Raw genomic sequence first — 20,200 nt, 5'->3', positions numbered from 1 at the left:
TGATGCAAGGCTCTAAAAAGATAACAATGGAACAGTCGATTTGGTTTCACTAATTAGTCTATGATGACACAAGAAGACATTTTCAATTCTCGAAATGACTTGAATTGTGTACAGTAGTCCAGTTGATGCCTTTGCTGATGTCATTTCATATTGACGCACCGAGGTATTGGTAGGTCGTCTGTCACTGACTTTTTCGGCTTTCGGTCAGTTCATGATACGCTCATTTTCGCGGGAAGAGCACTCGGGGTGGTGAGGGCCAACAGACGAGATTTGAGATTTGCGCCATTGGAAACTCTCATCTCGTGTGTCCGGTCCGAGAGGGCGTCCTTTGGACCCCTGTCCATCATCGGGAAGACGAACCTCGGGTTGAAAACGGCGGGATGTGGAAAATGACCGGGACTGTTGGGGTGGATCCCTCGATGGGGGTCGTGATGGTGCAGCTGGTTGGCCACCTGTGGATGGTGGTACAGCAGCGGTTGGGTGTGACCCTGGTAGGGTGGACGTTGGTGATGCGGCAACTGATGGAACTTGTGTGCGCCGCCGGCTGCAGTCAGGAACGGCAGCGCCCATCGGGCAATCGGCAGGGCGGAGACAAACGGGAGATGGGGCGGGAATGCGGTCTGGTGGTGTGGCAGATAGGTAGGAGAAGGCGGCAATTCGGATGGTGGTCTCGAGGTCTCTATCCTCTGCTGTGATTGCACTGCACTGTAGGCCTGTGGATGAAAATCATAGAGAAATAGACAAGTGAAGATTAAAGACGATGCTTTAAACACAAGCGTTTGCGTTTAGTTTTAGGAATAAAAACTATCGCAACTTCCGCTGGACATGAAACACATCGCCAGAGGAAACCTTTCAGGCTTCTTTTAATAAAATTCTGATGGATGAATTAAATCTTGACGCCTTGGACCAAAGAAAGGATATGTCATGTTTTCCCGTGTTGTCTCTGCGAGAGTCGATAAGGACTGCCTAATCTCTGCAGTAAACATCGAAAATATGTGCGAATTCTAAAGCCACGCAACAGAAATCGATAAACACTTGTGAGGAGTGAAACAACGGTGAGAGACTGAATAAACTCCATCCAAAAATATCCCCGATCATCGATACCAGAACAACGCCCTCTATGTTCACTTGCAGTGAAACAAACGTTGAGCGCTCTGGCAATAGGATTGGCATTGGGGGAAGGATTTCGGTGAAGCAGTAAGACCCAGTCCTTTAACAAGCAAGCCTTTTTACGATAGTTTGTTAAAGTAACATGTTTTATTGTGAACGCATTTCAGATAATCTAGTTCTGCCTTTTTGTACAGTTCAGCAACACTTTCGAAAACATGATTAAGTATTGATCATTCCTCGCACTTTTCTGACAAATTCCATTGCAAAATATTCGAAGATTGTGGGATAATGTCAGTCATTGGAACTCTCAATAAAATGCAGTGCGAGAAGGATGGATCCCCCCCCCACACACACACCCACCCACACACACACACACACACTGATGATATGCCGTGCGATTAAAGTCTTCCTGTGGTATTAAAAGAGGGAAGCAGATTAGACGAACCGGTTTATGAGGCGCATAAATTTACAGGCCTTAATTTCCAGATAAAGTAAACTGTTTCACACAAACTTGGAGGAAAAGAAAACACCTGGTATCGGTCTAATAGACATGCAGGTGTATCAGTAGATAGAACCCGGCGATCGAATGGCGTGACTGAAGTGCTATCGAGCGGAGCAAGAGCTTCGATCGAGTAATTGTTGCCTATCGATCGAAAGTTACGAGTTCTTTGTTGGCTACCATGTTTCGCCGCGCTGTTAAAAGGGGTGGGTTGTCGTTGCTGTGCAAGGAAGCGAAACTTTCTGGGGGAGCGGAGGCCTATTTTGAATTGCGGGGACCGTATCCATAACTTAATTCCACTTTAATATGAGAAAACAACATTTCAATAGCAGGTCCACTTAGTGTGAAGGCGACTTGAGAATCTCCCTCCCCAACAACGAGGCACACTTCTAACATAGCAGAGAAGGGGTGCAAGAATTTTGTAATTGCATCAATACGTCTTATTAGATATACAGATATAGATTTGTATCCATGAAAGAAAGTAAACTGCAATGAATCAAAACGCAAATGTATTGTGCTTGCTCCCACACTCACTATAAAGGCATTCGGTGCCCCTATTACGCTCTAATACTAGTAATCAGCGACGGTGATGTCCTTTAAAATGTGTAACCGCCAGCGAATGTCTCGCATTTTAACGAACACCAGACTAGCGCGTAAAATGCTTCGGAATGACCGCGTCTCGTGATCAATCGACCGCACTGGCCCAAGACGATTCCCAGGCAGAAGTGCTCGCTTGGTTTCATGCGATTGTTGACCAAGATCGTTCGCGGTTACTTTGATATGGCACGATTCGATACCAAGTGGGTATTTGTGGGCACAAGAGCCGAACTGAAGGGATGAGGGAACAAAGAAAAGAAGTGAAGACGTGCAGTTAAAGAGTTTTATTTGCACCCATCCCTTCCTTGCTGTCCTGCAGCCCAAATCAATGACTGATGAAGCTTTGGTGGCGATGATTGGCGTTTGATATTTTTCACGATTGATTTTTAGGAACGATTTAGAACAAAAGGCACGATAAGTGGTCCGTGTCAGTGTTTCAGTCTGAGACCCCTTCTCTGTGAGCTCTGCACTGGTCATTGTCTTTCCCCCTCAAAGGGTATGATTACGCTTCGATTAGGTTCGGGTATGTATGTGACGCAAAAGACAAATAGGTTGCAATGTTCAATAAGGCGGGAATGTATCATGCGTTGCCCCTGGAGACGAGCAGTACACAACAACATTTGTTGAGTGATACTCGAAATCCTTGAAGTAAATAAAGGTTCTGTCTATTTATAGAGATTCCGTATCGGCGTTTTGACATGAAAGTAAATATAAGCAGAAGAAGTTAAGAATCGAGTTTCTAACTATTTGCGGTTCCCTTCTTTGGATGCCAGGTTAAATTTGAAGAGGGAGGCAAAACTCGAGATATATGAAGTGATACTTGTGGAGGTCAGTAATAGAAGTTAATCAAATATTCAGAGAAATGTTCGACCACTGCTTTACAAAACTTGCTCCTTGGAACTGATTGGTCGGCGGTACGGAAATCTTGCAGAATTTCCTGCGGTCACGTGGCAATGACGTCAATACCAGTACGGATGACTTTCCAAGGGCATTTCACCAGTTGTATTTCACAACTTGTCCAAACCGTTCTCTGCATATTTTTTAACATTGTACATTGCACCAGTTGGGACACCCAAAATCCGTCACACAGGAAGATTGAAAGATTTCAAATGAGGGAAAGAAATACTCTGAACATTTTGTGATTGTACAAGCATTGTGTTTAATGCGCAGTTCCCCATAGCATGATCAAGTTGACTTTCATAAAAGAGTAAAGTCAGATAAACAGCCTTGGGGAAGTGTCATTGAATCAGACATACAACGTAAGATACTGAGAGTTCAGGAATTACAAAGTGTCTCGTGTTTTAAGGGAAACGTCTCTTTGATTAGCAGAAATTATACAAAAAAAAAAGAACTGTGACCATGAAGAAAATCTTCGGTTTTGTGGAAATATGAAGAAGAAATTTAGTTGATGCATGGTGCCTTCGTCTTGCACATTGTTGATAGGATTATTCAATCTTTGGAGATATACTGCGCGTCTAAATGAATAATGCACCCCATCATAAGAGCTCTATTTCTGTTGGATTTGTTTGCCGGATTTTTGTTCTAATAAGTAACAATGAAAAAGAATTTATTTCGCATCATTCACCAATTTTTGTCATGAAGCTTAGCAATGGTAAATTACGCTTGCAAGACTTACATGGTCAAAAGAAATAGATATGTATATGAGGGGACGACAAACTATGAGCCCTGTTTATTAGCAGTCCCCTCTATTTTAAACAACTTTCTTTCGGTATTTGCCATGAAAGTTACAACATCGTACCTCAGTTCACAGTTTGTAAATTTTTCATTACGTTGGTGTGTTATTATTTGTATTCAAATGTTATAAAGCGATGTAATTGTATTTGTTGGGGAAAAAAACACCAATGGACAATAAGGATGAAAACATCGAATTACAAGGTTGTTATCAGAAGCATTCAAGATGAAAGAAAAAGTGAGTTCATGAGTTCGCAACTTCATGAGTTCGCAACTTCTGTTACATAACTTTCAGCCGCGTTTAAGAAACATACCAGCTGTGGTTGAAAGAGCATTTAAAGATGTAGAACCCGTCTACCAGGCGCACCGCCCGCGGCTGGGATTAGATGATACTCTCTCCCCGTCACCTCCGAAAAAGGCTGAGTAATGTAAATGACTATTCGATTTTTCATCTGCTCTTTTGCCGTGGATTCAGAAATTCTTCCAAGTTACAGTCGTTTAAAGAAAAATCGATTCCGGCTCAAGGACACGAAGAGAAAGTGGGAGAAAGATTCAGTGACTGACGTTATATCACCCTCTCACGACCAGTCTTCTGAACATAATCATTGACGTTGCGTTCAAATAATGTCATTGCAATCAAGTAGTATTACTATAGGGAAAGAATGATTCCTGTGAGATTGTGAAACCTCCGTAGTCGCCGTGTATAGGATTCGCCGGATTTCCGTGGGCAGATGATTACAATACGAATCGCGCCGAGCGAGGGATTTATAGTTCCGGCTTTAAAGGGATCATATATTTTTGGTTGAGGCCTACCTTGAGGTTTCAAACAGTTCTGGGTGAGATAATAAGAAACCTCGTGTGAAATATGGGGGAGGATGTAATTCCAGGTGAAATTCAACGTTTATTTGATGAAAATTGGTTTTGAAATGGCTGAGATACCCAAAACAGAGCAATACTAATAAAAGGTGGGATGCACCTTTTATTCAGACCGCTTTGTTTTACTTTGTTTTTGGATGTCTCGGCCATTCCAACACCGAATTTCACCAAATAAACTTTGAATTCCTTCTTTAATTGTATGCTCTGTAACTACTTCACAAGTAATTTCTTGATATCTCGCAAAAAAAGTTAAAAGCCCATTTCTCATCACCACCAATACTATATCATCCGTTCAATAACGTATTGGTATCACCCGTTTACAATCCCTGGCGAGGGAGGGCGATATATCCTTTTATATAAGGCAACATTTTCAAGGACAAGCTTTCTGGACTTGTATTCGTAGACACTCGTTCGATGACCCACCGCACTTGTCTCCGTTCTGCAGGGAATTATCCGTGTAAAACGATGCGTAGACCAATTAATTTCAGCATCCTCCACCATATTATTTAGATCCCAAAAATATATATACACTCATGCAATTTACCATTGAAACTATTTTCTTCTTTCGTAAGGAAATTAAAGAAAGAAAGAAAGAAAGAAATCGAAATCCATATCGGGCTATGCGATCGTGTTAATGTAAAGTGATGCTCAAACCAATCAATTACAGCATGTAGCGCCAAAAGCTAAGACAAAGATAGTCCTCAACAAGGAGGGAAAAAATTCAAATAGCCCACAAGCATTTCCGTAACCTAATAGCTCATACAGACGGTAAACAAAGGTCCATAATGTACTCCCTATCTCTAAACCCCGTACCGTCATTGTTCGAATGAGAGCTCAAGTGTAGCGTTTGCATTCAAATGAATTTCAGAAACTCTAGGGTGTAATATGATGACATCCTTCGGAGTGGACAAGAATCAATGCTTGCTTCAATGACAGGCAATCAAGATTAGATGTTAACATAGCGATGTCTGTCTGGCACACCTTCGGATATTGGAAATGCCCTACACGTTGCTCGTACTCGATATTTTCATGCCATTTTGTTCTGGTCGCTAACTTTCATTTGGCAGAGGTTACACTCATTTCATTATTGTATCTCCTGTCCAGAGTAGACTCGATTGATCTTGATATTTCATTTCGTCAGATCCGGGAATATTTCTTTTGAATCTTGTCGTCAGTCGACCCAACCGATATACGCGGACTGTAAGTGCTTGTGTGGCTACCGATAGTCAGTCCGTACGTATGAACTATCGACCAATCGGGCGTGAAAGGATGTCGCGGAGAAAGAACCGCGCATCGAAATATTCGCCTCGCGCCTGCGGCGGGATGAAAGATTGTTGCGCCCAGACGGATCTACTTTCATTTTCTATTAATAGTTTCTGATATACTTAGTTTAGAGACTAAGATACACAATAAGTGCCCTGACCTCGTGTTGAGGAATATTTCTTTTGTTCAATTCAATTCAATTCAAAGGTTTATTTTCACTTCTTTCAATTCAAAGGTTTATTTTCACTTCTTTTAACAGAATGTACAAAAAAATATAGATTCGACATGCGTTTGAAGGAATGATACATAGATAGCAAAGAATAACATTTGTCAATAATCATTACAAAATTGGGCATTTTTCATACAAAAATATCTATACATTCTGCGAAAAAAAGTGGAGGAACCCACTCAAAAGACTATGCTTGTACAACGTGGGCACCTCACAGGAAAAAAAAAAGGTGAAAACTTAACTACAAGTGTGCGGGATGAAAAAAAGAAGTGGAAAAGGGGAAAGGGAAGAAGCAGAAATACAAGTAAAGAGACGAGACAATTAAGAACAAAAAGCCTAGATCAATCGGTACATTCAAGATCAAACCAACAGAGACTATTAGCCATATTATAAGTGTAGAGCGTTGAAAGCGACGAGAAAGTGATATACAGAATTGTATGGAATTGCTGATAGCAGAAAACATTATCTGTTCTGTGAAGGCACGTAAGTTTGCAATAGGAAAAACAGGGGATGCGATGCGGAATTCCTCGAAAGACGCGACCTAACAAGCCTATGAAAAATCAATAGCATCCTGGTGCTTACAAAACCTACTTACTGAAAAGGATAAACAAACAAAATTAATTTCTTTCTGTTACATTACAAGACTTAAGAAGGAATGATTTCAATCTTTTTTTAAATGAAAACAAAGAAGGAGCATTTTTTATGTCTGGACTAAGGGAGTTCCAGAATCTTGGGCCTGTATATATAAATGTCTGCTGGGCTCAAATTTTTGTTCAAAAAATTTTCTTCAAAACCAGGTGAAGACGAGATCCCGTTTGTCCAAGGGACGTGAACAAGGGGAGTGTATGCATGAACATGTCGCGTGAGTGAATTAATTCCGCTATTACCATCGTGATATTAATTGTCCTTGCATTAAATAAATCGGAATGTTTTTCCGTTATAATGATACACTGTGGTATTTGATATACATAGAATAACCGGTAACCTTCTTTTCAAAGCGCCGCCTAATCAATCAGAATATATATATATATATATATATATATATATATATAAAAAATATATAATATATATAATATATATATATATATATATATATATATATATATATAAAATATATTATGTATATATATATATATTATATACAGTATATATTTCTTCATTGCCATGTACGGTGATATACCGCACAGACTCCCAACATCTCTCTCAGTAGAAGAGAAAATACTACTTGTTGTTCAGTGAACATGTCAAACACAGTCATCTTTAATTATAATGCTAAACCCATCTATTCGTCTCAAGTGAAGAAAAAAAAAGATTGCTGGAAAATAAAGGTTGATCAAAGGCTGATGTTTTCTCAAAACCTTTAAACCATCAGAGGAAAACAAAAAGAATATTACAGAAGAGATATTGATATAATTGTGATCGAAATTTAATGAAGTAACCGATGTAGTGATAAACAATGACATCGCTGGTTTATGTAGGTTAATGCCATCTATGCTGAATCTCTTAATGCTGTTTACGTGAGCATAATTCCTGTGATATAAATTGGCGTAACTTCTTGTCCTATCCGAAAAACAAAAATACAAATCGTCTCTTCTCCCTTATGGTTACATGTTACCCACACGAGTGAAGTGACGCAAACCGGCACATTGCCGTCTTTCGAAAGTAAGTCGTTGCTGTCATGAATAATTCAGCATGCATACGTCACAGCATATGGAAGGACAGGGGAATGAATGTATTTGCTCATCGTCTTTTCAATGACCCACCTTTTTATCTTCTGGTAGCTTGTGTGACTCTGAGATCGGGATAACTGGAGGTCGTTCTTTCTTCTCGCCCGGGTCGACAGCGTCGGAGCATTTAGGCTGACGGCGGGCTCGCTTTGGATCTGAGAATGAATAGAAAGAAAGGGGGTAGGAGGAACGGTCACAGGGTGGCACAAAAGAAACTGTGAGAAAGGATGAATATGATGTCAATGCAAGGACAGGGACTACAAAGACAAGAAAGGATGCGGCATTCTATAGCTCATCATGCTGTCCAATGGAGCGATTAGGAGCGTATGTATGAAAAGGTGAACATAAAAGTCCCCATATTCCCCGCAGAAGGTCATGAGTGGCCGACCTTGGTAGAGTTGGTTTTGTCACGCCTCCCTGGTCTAAGACACCATTATGGCATCCCGCCTACCACTTGTTTGTTTGCTTTTCTTTTCTTTCAAGGGGAAAGTCGATACGCAATTCGCCACTGTGACCATTTCGTAGAATACCATGAGTAATTATCTTCTGTGCCATTCAGCATGGCCTTACCAGCCAAAACAAAATGCTCAGAATAATCATTTTTTTCTCATTCACTTTCTTCCAAAAATAGCGTGCTATAGTTATAGCCCCTCCTGGAACAAATAATAATATGTCAGTATAGCGTTACTGTGGAAATTTCTGGAAGAATGTCCCTTGCAAGTCTCTCTTAAAAACGTGTGCATGCTTTTTCAGTGATGCACAAACACACACACACACACACACACACACACACACACACACACAATTTGAAGTGAGCGGATTGAGCGAAAAAAAAAGAGTTCGGGTGAGTATATCGCGAGCTCTAATCTTGTGCGAGATCGATACAGCACAAAGTGTGCGCCGTCAGAAAGGGCTTTTTCACCGATTGATTGCAATCGATTGCACGTATCACTCGGGTATGGCGCAACGAAACATTTATTCATGCAAATAAACAACCGCGACAATTGCCGAGGTTTTAATGGGACTTTTAGTGTATCCTGAACCTTTGTGAGCAAGGGTCCTACCGCCCCAAAAGGCTCTAAATTACTTAATTACTTCCGCGGGATGTTTTTAATTATCACTTTTTTAAAAATGCCTCCTTTTTTTTATTGCAGAACTCTTGAGTTTATCAAAATTTCAGTTTTAACTCCACTTGCAACACCATAAGAAATATTAGGCCAAAAAAAAAGTATGTTTAACAAAAATTATCTTCGCGTAGCCACTGAACTATGTATGAAGATTTTCAGTTTTAATGTTGTCTTGCCAACATCATCTTCAATTTGTAGATCCTCAAATAAACAACCCAAATGTAAAGTTGGTGTGATTAATAGTGGAAAAGGTGGCTAATGTTTAATGGCTGTTATTTGCTGGATTTCGGTTCCATCTCCCGTCGTCACATTTACGAAGATTGATGGTAAGATGTCGAAACCTCATCTACCCAGGGGTAATCCTGGTGTCAAACCCAAGGTTTTGATGGATAATCTCGCTAGGAGCCATAATTATATGAACGCCTTCCCCTGCTTCAAATTTCCCCGAAATTGGGATTTGAATTCGCGAACAATCGGATCAGCAACTATTTGTGTCATTTCATTCCTAGAGACAGTAAGAAATAAAGACAAAATCTGCAATAGCTTGGATTTTCCTGTTATCACGTTACCGTCCCCTGGGGTGGGGTATCACATGCAGCTCCACCAAATTAATCAACTCAAGTTTCACTTCCTTGTAGCGTTTTCAATACCTTTTGTTTATTGAGGCTGTACATGATACCATTTTCTGTCTATACTCTGTGAAATGTGCCCATAATTTGGTTGGATTTTGTCGTCGGAACATTAATGCTCAGCAATTCGAGCGATTAGAGTTTTGGGGCTTTCTGCTATTTCTACTTCTGCTGAATATGTTTTACTCGCAAAATATCGTTTTAGGCTTCAGACTGTTAAAGTATATTATTTATATATGGAAGCTATTCATTACTTAAGTGTATTATCATAAAGTAAGGCAAAGTATAATTTTGGCCGGAATTGTGTCATGATACCATTTTCTGTCTACTCTGCAAAATGTGCCCATAATCTTATTAGATTTTGTCGTCGGAACATTAATGTTCAGCAATTCGAGCGATTAGAGCTTTGGGGCTTTCTGCTATATCTAATTTCTGCTGAATATGTTTTACTAGCAAAGAAATATCGTTTTAGGCTACAGACTGTTTATAATTATATATGGAAGTTATTCATTACTAAAGTGTATTATCGTAAAGTAAGGCAAAGTGTAATGTTGGCCGGAATTGTGTCCGTCCAATTGTCCAATCTCTTCTGAGGAAAGCTGTTTAGGCTGTGGTTTCATACTGCTAAAAAATCGTTTAGCTTCTTTTACAATAATTATTACAAAACGGATGAGCAACCACTAATATCTCTCTGATTTTTTTTTTCCATTTGGCATTGATTAGTGATTGATCGTTGAACTTATTGGCGCTGCTCGGAGAGATAGGAAAAACAACGAGAGGTCACAGTTAATGAGATATTATCGACAATACAATTATGGTATTATCCCGTCAATGCCCTCCAGGACGAATACCTGAAATGTTTATATTGTATACAATAATTATTCATAGTCCATCTGTACGCTAATAGAACTACTATGGACGAAGTGGATGACGTATACCCCGTTTTATCACACCGTGAATAATAATTGCTCATTCCAACCTTCGGCAGACGGCTCTCATGTCGATTTCAAGATTCGTGTGACTCCATTGCCTATGGCCAGCTAATCGTTCTAGAGTGGGCGGTTATCATGTGGTATCGATTCGCGGGCAAGCTACGTTCAAATTACACAGACGGCTGCCCAGTGGGAGTTGTCTAGTTGCAAAGTTTTCCATCTCTTTTTCTCCAGAGATGCAACTTAATTAGCGGCCTCTCTCTCTGCCTCTATGAAGTCAACATCATCACACAGACATTTCCCCCGCTAATTGTCACCCGTTATTTGGGGGTCCATCTAAATTACCCAATACTACTTCGGTGTATGGATTAATCCTGTGGGCGGGAGCGATGGGATTTCAGCAGCGGCGATTTATGAGAATGTTTCGAATTATTGTGGCTGGTGTCACTGCCTCATTGCACTCATGTGAAATGAACACGGTATTGTTACATGGTGACTCGCTCGTATCGATTATTTCGGCTATTTCTAATCCAACTGCGAGACTTACATTAGCTCAGATAAGTTTACACCTTTGGAAGTGTGCCCTAGTTTTGGAGCGGACTATTGATCAGTGGTAACATGAAAAGAACATCACAGCAATGTGTCACGTTCAAACATTTTTAATCCATTTCTGTCAGTCTGTACACTACAGTTCTGTACAGTACTGTCCTGTACAGGTTCAAAGGCGCAAAAGAGAATGTTTGAACGAAAAATATTATGTCAACAAGGTTATCTACTCACTTGGCTCAGAAGAAGCGCTGCTTTCGTAGCCGATATCTTCCTCTTTCACTCTCTTCCCTTGCTCTCGGAGACCTAGGATGTCGTCCACGGCAAACGAAGGTCTTCTCGTCGTATTAGTATTCAACATCGGCGAAGTCGTCGATGACCGGTTGTCGCAGTCGCGCCCGTACTGCGGAGATCGGTGCGGTGTTTTTTTCTCGTCGTCGTTCAGGCTATGGCCGTTACTGGATTCGTCCTCCTCAACTGAATCTGCCAGGAGGAGACATACACAGATTTAATTGTCTGATATGACTTGTTATTGAATATATGTCTGAACCATACATAGAATCATTCAGTACTGAACAAAATGATAGTGCAAAATGAAGAAACAGCAAGATACTTCAAGGCTGCTATAGAATTTATCAAGGCAAGACCAGGGATGGCCTCTTGTAATTACGATAATCTAATACGGGAAAAAATGATATATCATCAGTCCCTCTGTCCTAAAGTTGACGTTGTTAAGAAATCGCAATATCGGTCACCACCTATCATTCTCCTCTTGTTTCCAAGCTAATGGTCGAAGGATCTCACCTTCCCTCTCGTCGTCGGGCTCGCCAGAGCAGTTTCTGAGAATCCTGTTGATGGAGCTGACGCTTGGCAGGTTGTCCTTGGTGCAGATGCCATCGAGCAGGAGGCGTTCCCGGATCTCCCAGGCAAACATGGACGAGTTCTCCTGTTTGTAGAGAGCGATACGGGACACCACGGCCGGTGTCGACACTCGCGGTTTGCTCCCGCCGATGGCGCCCGGTAGGATCGACCCGGTCTCAGCAAACCTTGAGGGGGGGGGGGGGGGGGAGAGTTATAGTGTTTAAGCTGTATTATTAGAAGGCATTATAAATCATATATATTGTGGGATTACATAAAGTGTCCAGTGACCAGTAAATACTCAGTAAATACGTGTCTTTTCAATCAAATACAAATATCTTTAATCACATCGTGTGATTATGTGAGTTATTGCAATAAGCAAACCACACGAACTTGAATTTTGAAAGAAAACTACAGAATGCAATGTGGTTATTCCAGCTACAAACATATTTTATTACCTGCTGAGAATCTTACTGACACAGCCATGAGAAACCAGAAGTTGGCGGGAAATGTCGCATGGGCGTAGCCCCAGGTGAGCCAACTCCAGTATACGGTGACGAACGTGAATGGGGAGAGGTCTTCCATTTGCGAACACGCCGCCAAGTTGGTTGATACCGCCCTGACCTTCATCGGAAAATAGCGAAAAGTTCGCGTTTTAAAATTCAATGTTTTCATTGACACGTACTTTTAAATTCAATTCAATTAATTCAATTTAATTCAATTCAATTCAATTTAATTCAATTTAATTCAATCCAATTCAATTCAATTCAGTTCAATTCAATACAATATCGACGTGGCTGTGTAATGGAGATAAATTGTAATACATATGTATCGTTGATGATAATCATGAACTTTATACAGTGTGTAGATATTTCATATCACACCGCAAAATGTCGTCTTACTATCATTTAGTAATGGTGTGTTTGTTTTTGTTTTTTCATCTGATAAAAATTTAATTATTGCAGGTACCATAATAACAGTTACTATATCTGATCATGTTTGACTGGGTGATGTCCCATAATTGCCATTTATGACGAAAGTCTTTTTGGATGCTGTTGATCTCAAACATCTGTGCCATTTCAAAGACAATTTGACTTTCGACATGTTTTTATTCAAAGTGCAGATTGGGCACAATGTACAACAAGACAAGAAATAGAGACATTGTTTTAAACACTTTGATATCTTCAAGTACCAAAAAAAAAATGGCATAACTACATGTTTATCCTAACTTGGAAGAGAATACTATTGGTTTTGTTGACACATTATTATCATTGTTATCATTCTTTATTATTTTGATGCTCTGTTTTACAGTGTGATCGAAGTTGTCTAAATATGATCACACAAAAAAGTCAAACGCTACACAGAGGGTGTAGGTGCCTACACAATGGATGTAAAAAGAATGCAGCTGCAAACGTTCATATTATATAAATGCAACACAGTTTAACACCTTGCTAATGTGTACAACACCGTTGCTAATATACAGCGGGAGATTAAAGCAATGTACAATGATTACACTTTGTCCTTCGAGTAAAATCGAAACATGGTGACTGTCAATGCAAGCACTGTGTTTCCCATCGACAGTCTATATGCCCTCTGTTTCTATCCGGAAGAAATATTACTCATGCGCGCCCTTATAATCCGCACATCTCACAAATAAGAAGCCCAACGAGACACAAAAGACAATGGAGTGTTGTCCAGTCCCTCCCTAGTCCCGTCTGCCAAACTTCCTGGTGTAAAAAATGGTCAATATTCGCCAATACCGCGCCGACCGCAGTGAGTGGTATTAACCACTCTAGACACTGCTGGAGACATGACCACCTACATACACCGCTTAGTAACCAGCCATCGGGTGTGAACCGTCCCCTATCCGTTGCTAGGAGACGCCGTACGCCGACGCATAGTCTTCTAGTCTCTCGCAAATCAACATCCGAGTTTTTACACAATTTACAAATACGACAACAAAGTGGACTTTAAGCGAAGGTCAAGGTCATCCTTTACAGATATTTCATCAATAATCCTCGTCAACAATTTTTATATTGCTTTCAGCGTTTGGTAAAAGAAAAAAGTTTAAAAAGGAAAGTTATAGTTGAAAGAAAATGGACGATATCCAGTAAATATCAATCACATTTCTTGAATATCATTTATCAGCATACTCTTATTTCATTCATTGATACGTAACTTAGAGCAGTGTATATAACGATATCAATACATCGATCAAACAGACACTCGCTCCGTTTCGTCAATCAGTGGTTGCACAGGTAAGACTCCTTTTCTCTAAATTAACCTGGAAGTATACATATGGAAGTAGCCAAAACATAAACAGCTCAGTTTGGGGGAAAAATATTTTCCCCGTTCCATTTCTTGCACAGAATATTGACCCACATTTAAGTCGGATACAATCGCCGAGAGGGCAACAGCTCAGTCAGTGTCTTGTAATCGAACTCGGCCAAAGGTATGACTCCGGTGTGACTCCATAATAAGGAGCGTCAGGCGGACCATCAGGTTAATGAGAATGCTAAAGGAGAGGTGTATCCAAGTAATGATTGCCGCCCGCAAGGGAGCATCAAAGTTATTGTTCTCCTGCATCGGCTGTAAAGAAAGGAGAGTTCGGCAAACACAAAAACACGTTCTCGACGACTATGAATGAAACCTGGTATTTTCTTTGCCTCAGACTACATGTTTTTGTGCAAGGCGGAACGTCGCTAGTATACTTTTTAAGCGGTAACCCCCAGACAAACACACACCAACACACAAAAAAAGGGTAAGTGATTTATCATAGACAATGAACATGCCTTCAGTGGACATAGCTGCGCTTATGACGGGAGAACACGAGACAAAGGGACCGGCTGCCCATGTGGGGCTTTGTGCGTCTGATGGATCTACACCGAATTGGGAGCGCCTATGGCAAAGCTGCCTACTTCCTCGTCCTCGTCTAAAAACAGACCATCTTGTTGCATCTGAACGCCTGAAGATCTATTCTTGATGTTTGGCAATAAATGCCGACTTTAACTTGAGACGTGAGAAACAACTGCTGCGTTTTCAAGTTGACCGTGAATAGAAAACAAAGCAACGCCTAATTGAAACCGCTGTTAATTCCTCTATCCATCACTGATGGATTTTACCATTTTTAAGCGCCATTTTGTAAAGCTATGTGACCCATGAGGATAGTTACATCTTTACACTAAGGATACGGACTGGTAGTCAAAAGGTGCAGCATTTAACATGACTTCTGTCTGCCGAATTTTGACTTCAAATACCATGGCACTGAAGGTTTTCTTCCATCATTTATTGATCTGCAGCGCCATCTTTGAGTGAATGGATCGAATGTATGCAAAGAATGTTGCCAGTTGCTTGTTCAAGTAACTGCTGTGGATCAGCATCTTACAAAGTCGAAAACAACAACAACAAGAGCAAAATAATCAACACTTAGAGAGCATTGTGTAATGTACAAAAATCAGCTAGGAAGCGCCATGAATAATTCCACATCTGAAAAAACAAAACAAAATGAGTCAACATTGCAGAGGTATAGAGCGTGTTTTCAATACAATGCTATACGTTTCGAGGCCCCTGTCTCTTACGCACAGCTGACGTACTCTTTCTACGTGCAAATGCAACTATTTCACATCAGTTTCAGCGTTACATAAAAATAAACACCAGAGACATGTCTAAAATCTGACTAATAAGAACTGTCAGTATTACGCATTATACGCACAAATACGGTGCTAAGCTCTTCCATTAGCATTGCCCCCTGTACCAGTCGATTTGTCTTCTGCTTTCTGAGCAGTGAGATGGTTGTTTGAAATGACAAGTTGGAATTAAGTATTCGTTGATGGATGTAGGTTACTTCCAACGGCACTGGATACGAAGGATTGTGTCGCGGCAAAAAGGGGAGGGGAAGACATTACAATAATGATGTGTGTGCGTGTGTGTGTGTGTGCGTGTGTGTGTGTGTGTGTGTGCGTGTGTGTGTGTGTGTGTGTGTGTGTGTGTGTGTTTGTGTGTGTGGATGTGTATGTGCGTGTCAAGTATGAATCTGTGTATGCCGAGAAGAACGAGAGTTGTAGTAGTTGTGTATTACCAAAGTCGACAGTGGAATTATATATTATACACTTCGTTGTTTGCGTTGACAGAATTAGGAAACTTGTTGCAAATGGAATGGTGTTACAAGTGTGTGACATGCGCTCGAATGATGATCTCCGTTACGTCACTCTATTGAAAGAAGTGGTCCGTGCAGAGTTGAAATCGAATGACGGCGTCACGTAGGTGACAGGGTTTCCTTCACATTGATTGCAGAGTATTGTGTACTTAATAGTTATACCAGTAGGCCTACATACAGTCACAAAATTTGTCTAGGCAATCTACTGGCATCCCCATTTGACAACTAGCTTGCCTGCATGTACCACCGTCATGATCAACCAATTATTAGTTCATCGTTCAAGTTTTTCTTTGAGAATTCAAGATGTAAAGTTCTGTTATTTGCCTGGGTACTATTTTCAACAAAACAAACCCACTTGCCTAGGGAAGTTTTGGTCATATTTCCAATAAAGTTGACACATTCGGGCCAGAATTTTAAGTCATTCTTTTGCATATATACGCCAGATGTAGCGCCAATTCTCTACGAGAGAAGATAGATGAATAAATGAATATGTCACGGCAAGAGCGATCTTCATGTCATAGATTAAAGGGATAGTATAGTTTTGGTTGAGATGGAGATTCAGATTGTAACTTTTTGTAAAATAGATAAAAGCCTCTTACAAAAAAAAAAGAAGAAAAGTGAAACAAAATGTCCCTAAAAAAGGGGTTCCCACCTTTTATTAGGACCCCTTTTGTTTTTAGATATCTCAGCCATTTAAAAACGGATTTTCATCAAATGCTTAGTCAAACTTTGTTTCATCTTCAAACATGTCATGTGGTATGCACTTTAATATTTTGTGTAAGAGGCTTCTAATTATCTTGCAAAAAAAAAAAATCTGAATCCCCATCTGAAACAACTATCTCTTTAACGTGTCCCCCTTCAAAATACACTTTCCGTGATCATCTCCACAACAAGAACGCCACTGGCTGTACACATACTGCATATACATTGAGCCAAGTAGAGCATATTGGTTGAAGGGAATAACCATGCAGAACAAGCGAAATTTGGCAGACAGTCAAGTGTTATTAACAGCAGCCCCTAAATGAGGTGTGAATCATCACTTCGGGTCCTTGTGAGTATAAGAGTACATTCTTAAAAACAAAACAAAATGTGTTGATAGCACGAAATGCCCTTAGGCCCATAAGATATAACTTCCCTTCACTACACCATTACACGTAAAACGACTCTCTGAAAATAGGCACAAGCGAGGAATTCTGTTCCAGATATTAATGGAAACAATATCATACTTCCTTCCACAATACAGGACACAAAAGTTATGAGTGAATAATGACAGCATATAATCATAGAGGCCATATCTGTAGACCGCGCTGATGCTATAGGGTAAGCATATGAAATCATCTCCAAAATTACCCAACCTGCAAGCAAAGCATGATGAATAGCAACAAATCTGATTTTCTTTTTTTTTTAATGTGAGGTAAACAACTCGGTTATAATACGGATATCATAAAACTCCACAATAGTATAATGCATCTGTGTTTACCCTTATGAGTCATGATGAAAAACGTGTTCAAGAACTGGTAGCTTGATTCCTCTCGTCAGCGGTCCGAGTGGAGAGAAGATCCAAACAAGGATTAAAGCAAGCGAAGCAAATACTGACACCCTTCTCTAATAGAAGAGAATAAAGAAAGAAGACTGAAAGCTGTGTCCTTATCACCGCAAGCAACGCCAATGTGAAAAGTTCCTTTTACCACCTCCAGCGTTTGTTCACCAGCGCACCTCTTCTTATTCTTGGTCTCTCGCTCCTCCTTTCTGGTCCTACCTCTGCAGGTCCGCTCGGAGGGGAAAAAGGAGGAGAAGAAGAAGGGGCTGTGCGTCACCCTTGGGTAGCTCAGGCGTGAAACACTTAGGTAGTGGTCATTTGTCCGGCCAAGTCAACCGTAGCGCGACTAATCTCTGTACCGGACAGGGCACGGCATCCAGAAGAATAACGGGACCCGCTCCTGGCTAGGTAGCCCCGCCCACTCCTAAGTACGCGAGCAAGGCCCTGGCCCTCTGCGTAGGGTTCTCTTGGCAACTCAGAGTCCAGCCGGAGTCGCCAACATCCACAGTGTCCATGTTTACGAAGCTGGAGGGAAGGTTTCGCGCCGCTCATCAGGTCGATATTGTTTGCGAATAAGCCAGGCTGTGTGGAAAAAAAATGTAACAGAACAAGAACAAGAACAACAGCAGTCCTCCAATGACAAACAGAACCCAAACTAATATTCGTTAACCAATGAATAGAATAAAATGTATCTGCATTATAAGACCTCACACTTATATACTATACACACGCGTACTAACGTATATCTATCTGTATAATATATATATATATATATATATATATATATATATATATATATATGCATAGATACATTATATTTAATTCACTAATGAGGAAAGTATGAATGTATGGGATTCCTTTACAGGAAAAATGGTTATATTGGTTCATTGTCATCATGAGAACTTATAAATTCGTGTACTCAACTCAGCTCAATAACATTTTCCCTTTTGAGTACTTCCTGAACCAAGTGGAAGATAATCATTTTTGTTTAATGATGGAGCTACATCCTGCAAATCTTAGGAATTTGTGCATGTTGAAATCAATGTTAGCCAGATCCACAGTATAACTTTGTCAGACATGTGTAATGTGAATGCGATCAATTAGTGAATTAATTATTCATCTATTCATTCATCCCTCTATCCATTACTCTTGTCTCTTGATCAATCAGTCAGCCAAGCATTTTATCCAGTAACAGGAGCGGTTCATGCAATGTTCATTCATCACGGCGTATCTATTCAAGAATGAAAAGAACGTGCTAATATCCCTTAGGCTTCTTTCTATATAGAGCTACTGGCGAGTCTGACCGGTTAGGTAAACTGAGGTAGATATCTTTTTTTTTTTAATTCTTCTTTTCGTTTGATTAAACCCTTAAACCCTTTTACAAATTTGAATGATTTAACAGTGCCTTTTACAAATTCGAATTAACTACACGTAGTAACATAGATGGTAGATATATTATACACATATTTTTGTATGTACGTATATATATATATATATATATATATATATATATATAACGAGAAGCGGGCTGGAAGTCATTTTCCGTCACACACACACACACACACACACACACACACACACATATATATATATATATATATATATATATATATATATATAATACATACATATATATACACATTTATATATATGTATATATATATATGCATATATATATATATATATATATATATACATTTATACGCAAAAATGTCATATATAGGCGTTTAATGTTTTCCTGTCGCCGGTCTTTTTCGAAGCTATTTATTTACATTTATTTACATATATACACTCATATATGTCTAAAATATAGATATATACACATTATATATATATATATATATATATATGTATATATATTTACATTCATACGCGAAAATACTTGCGTTCGTTACAGGATGTGAACTGTGTCACGAAATGCCCCTATTTCATACTGTTAGAACAGAAAAGAATTTCTAAATGAGATAAAGAAAATAAGAGGTTTAAACATCATCTAAAAAGCGACACGAAACTTCAAGCAGTCTAACTTAAAGCTAACAAGGACAATACTGAGATCGATCTCTGTTTTTGCAATAACTTCGAAATGAATAGCTTCGAAAAAGACCGACAACAGGAAAACATTAAACGCCTATATATGACAAAGAATTCATTCATAATTATGTGTTCCCACATTTTTGTCTTAACGTCAAATCTATAGTCGGTTATGCCTCATAAGATGAAATGCCCTGGTCCCTTAGCGACAAACTGCATATGACAGAAACAAACAAACAAACAAACAAACAAACAAACAAACAAACAAACAAACAAACAAACGAATAGATAGATAAATAAATCACCCGATGCGGTCGTCAGTATTTTTTACTATATTTTTCTACGGCTTATTTGAAACAAAATGCAGAGCGTGTGCAACAATCTAATT

General features: G+C 39.8%; 1 protein-coding gene across 1 annotated transcript; it reads right to left on the bottom strand.

Annotated features, from left to right (window-relative positions):
- Window positions 1–209: 209 nt before the first annotated feature.
- Window positions 210–17,734, bottom strand: LOC139734223 (uncharacterized). The gene is made up of 6 exons (XM_071645024.1): window positions 17,722–17,734; window positions 12,544–12,709; window positions 12,032–12,273; window positions 11,462–11,710; window positions 8,030–8,148; window positions 210–713 (listed from the first exon to the last, which is right to left on the bottom strand). Exons 1-6 carry the CDS (start codon window positions 17,732–17,734, stop codon window positions 210–212), a joined length of 1,293 nt encoding a protein of 430 aa, XP_071501125.1.
- Window positions 17,735–20,200: the final 2,466 nt, after the last annotated feature.

This window comes from Diadema antillarum, unplaced genomic scaffold (assembly GCF_040938485.1).
Source record: "Diadema antillarum isolate AM-2024a unplaced genomic scaffold, OU_Dant_1.0 seq00000513_RagTag, whole genome shotgun sequence".
Lineage (NCBI taxonomy): Eukaryota > Metazoa > Echinodermata > Echinoidea > Diadematoida > Diadematidae > Diadema > Diadema antillarum.
The sequence above is the reverse complement of the archived record's forward strand: the minus strand, read 5'-3'. Positions and strand labels throughout refer to the sequence as shown.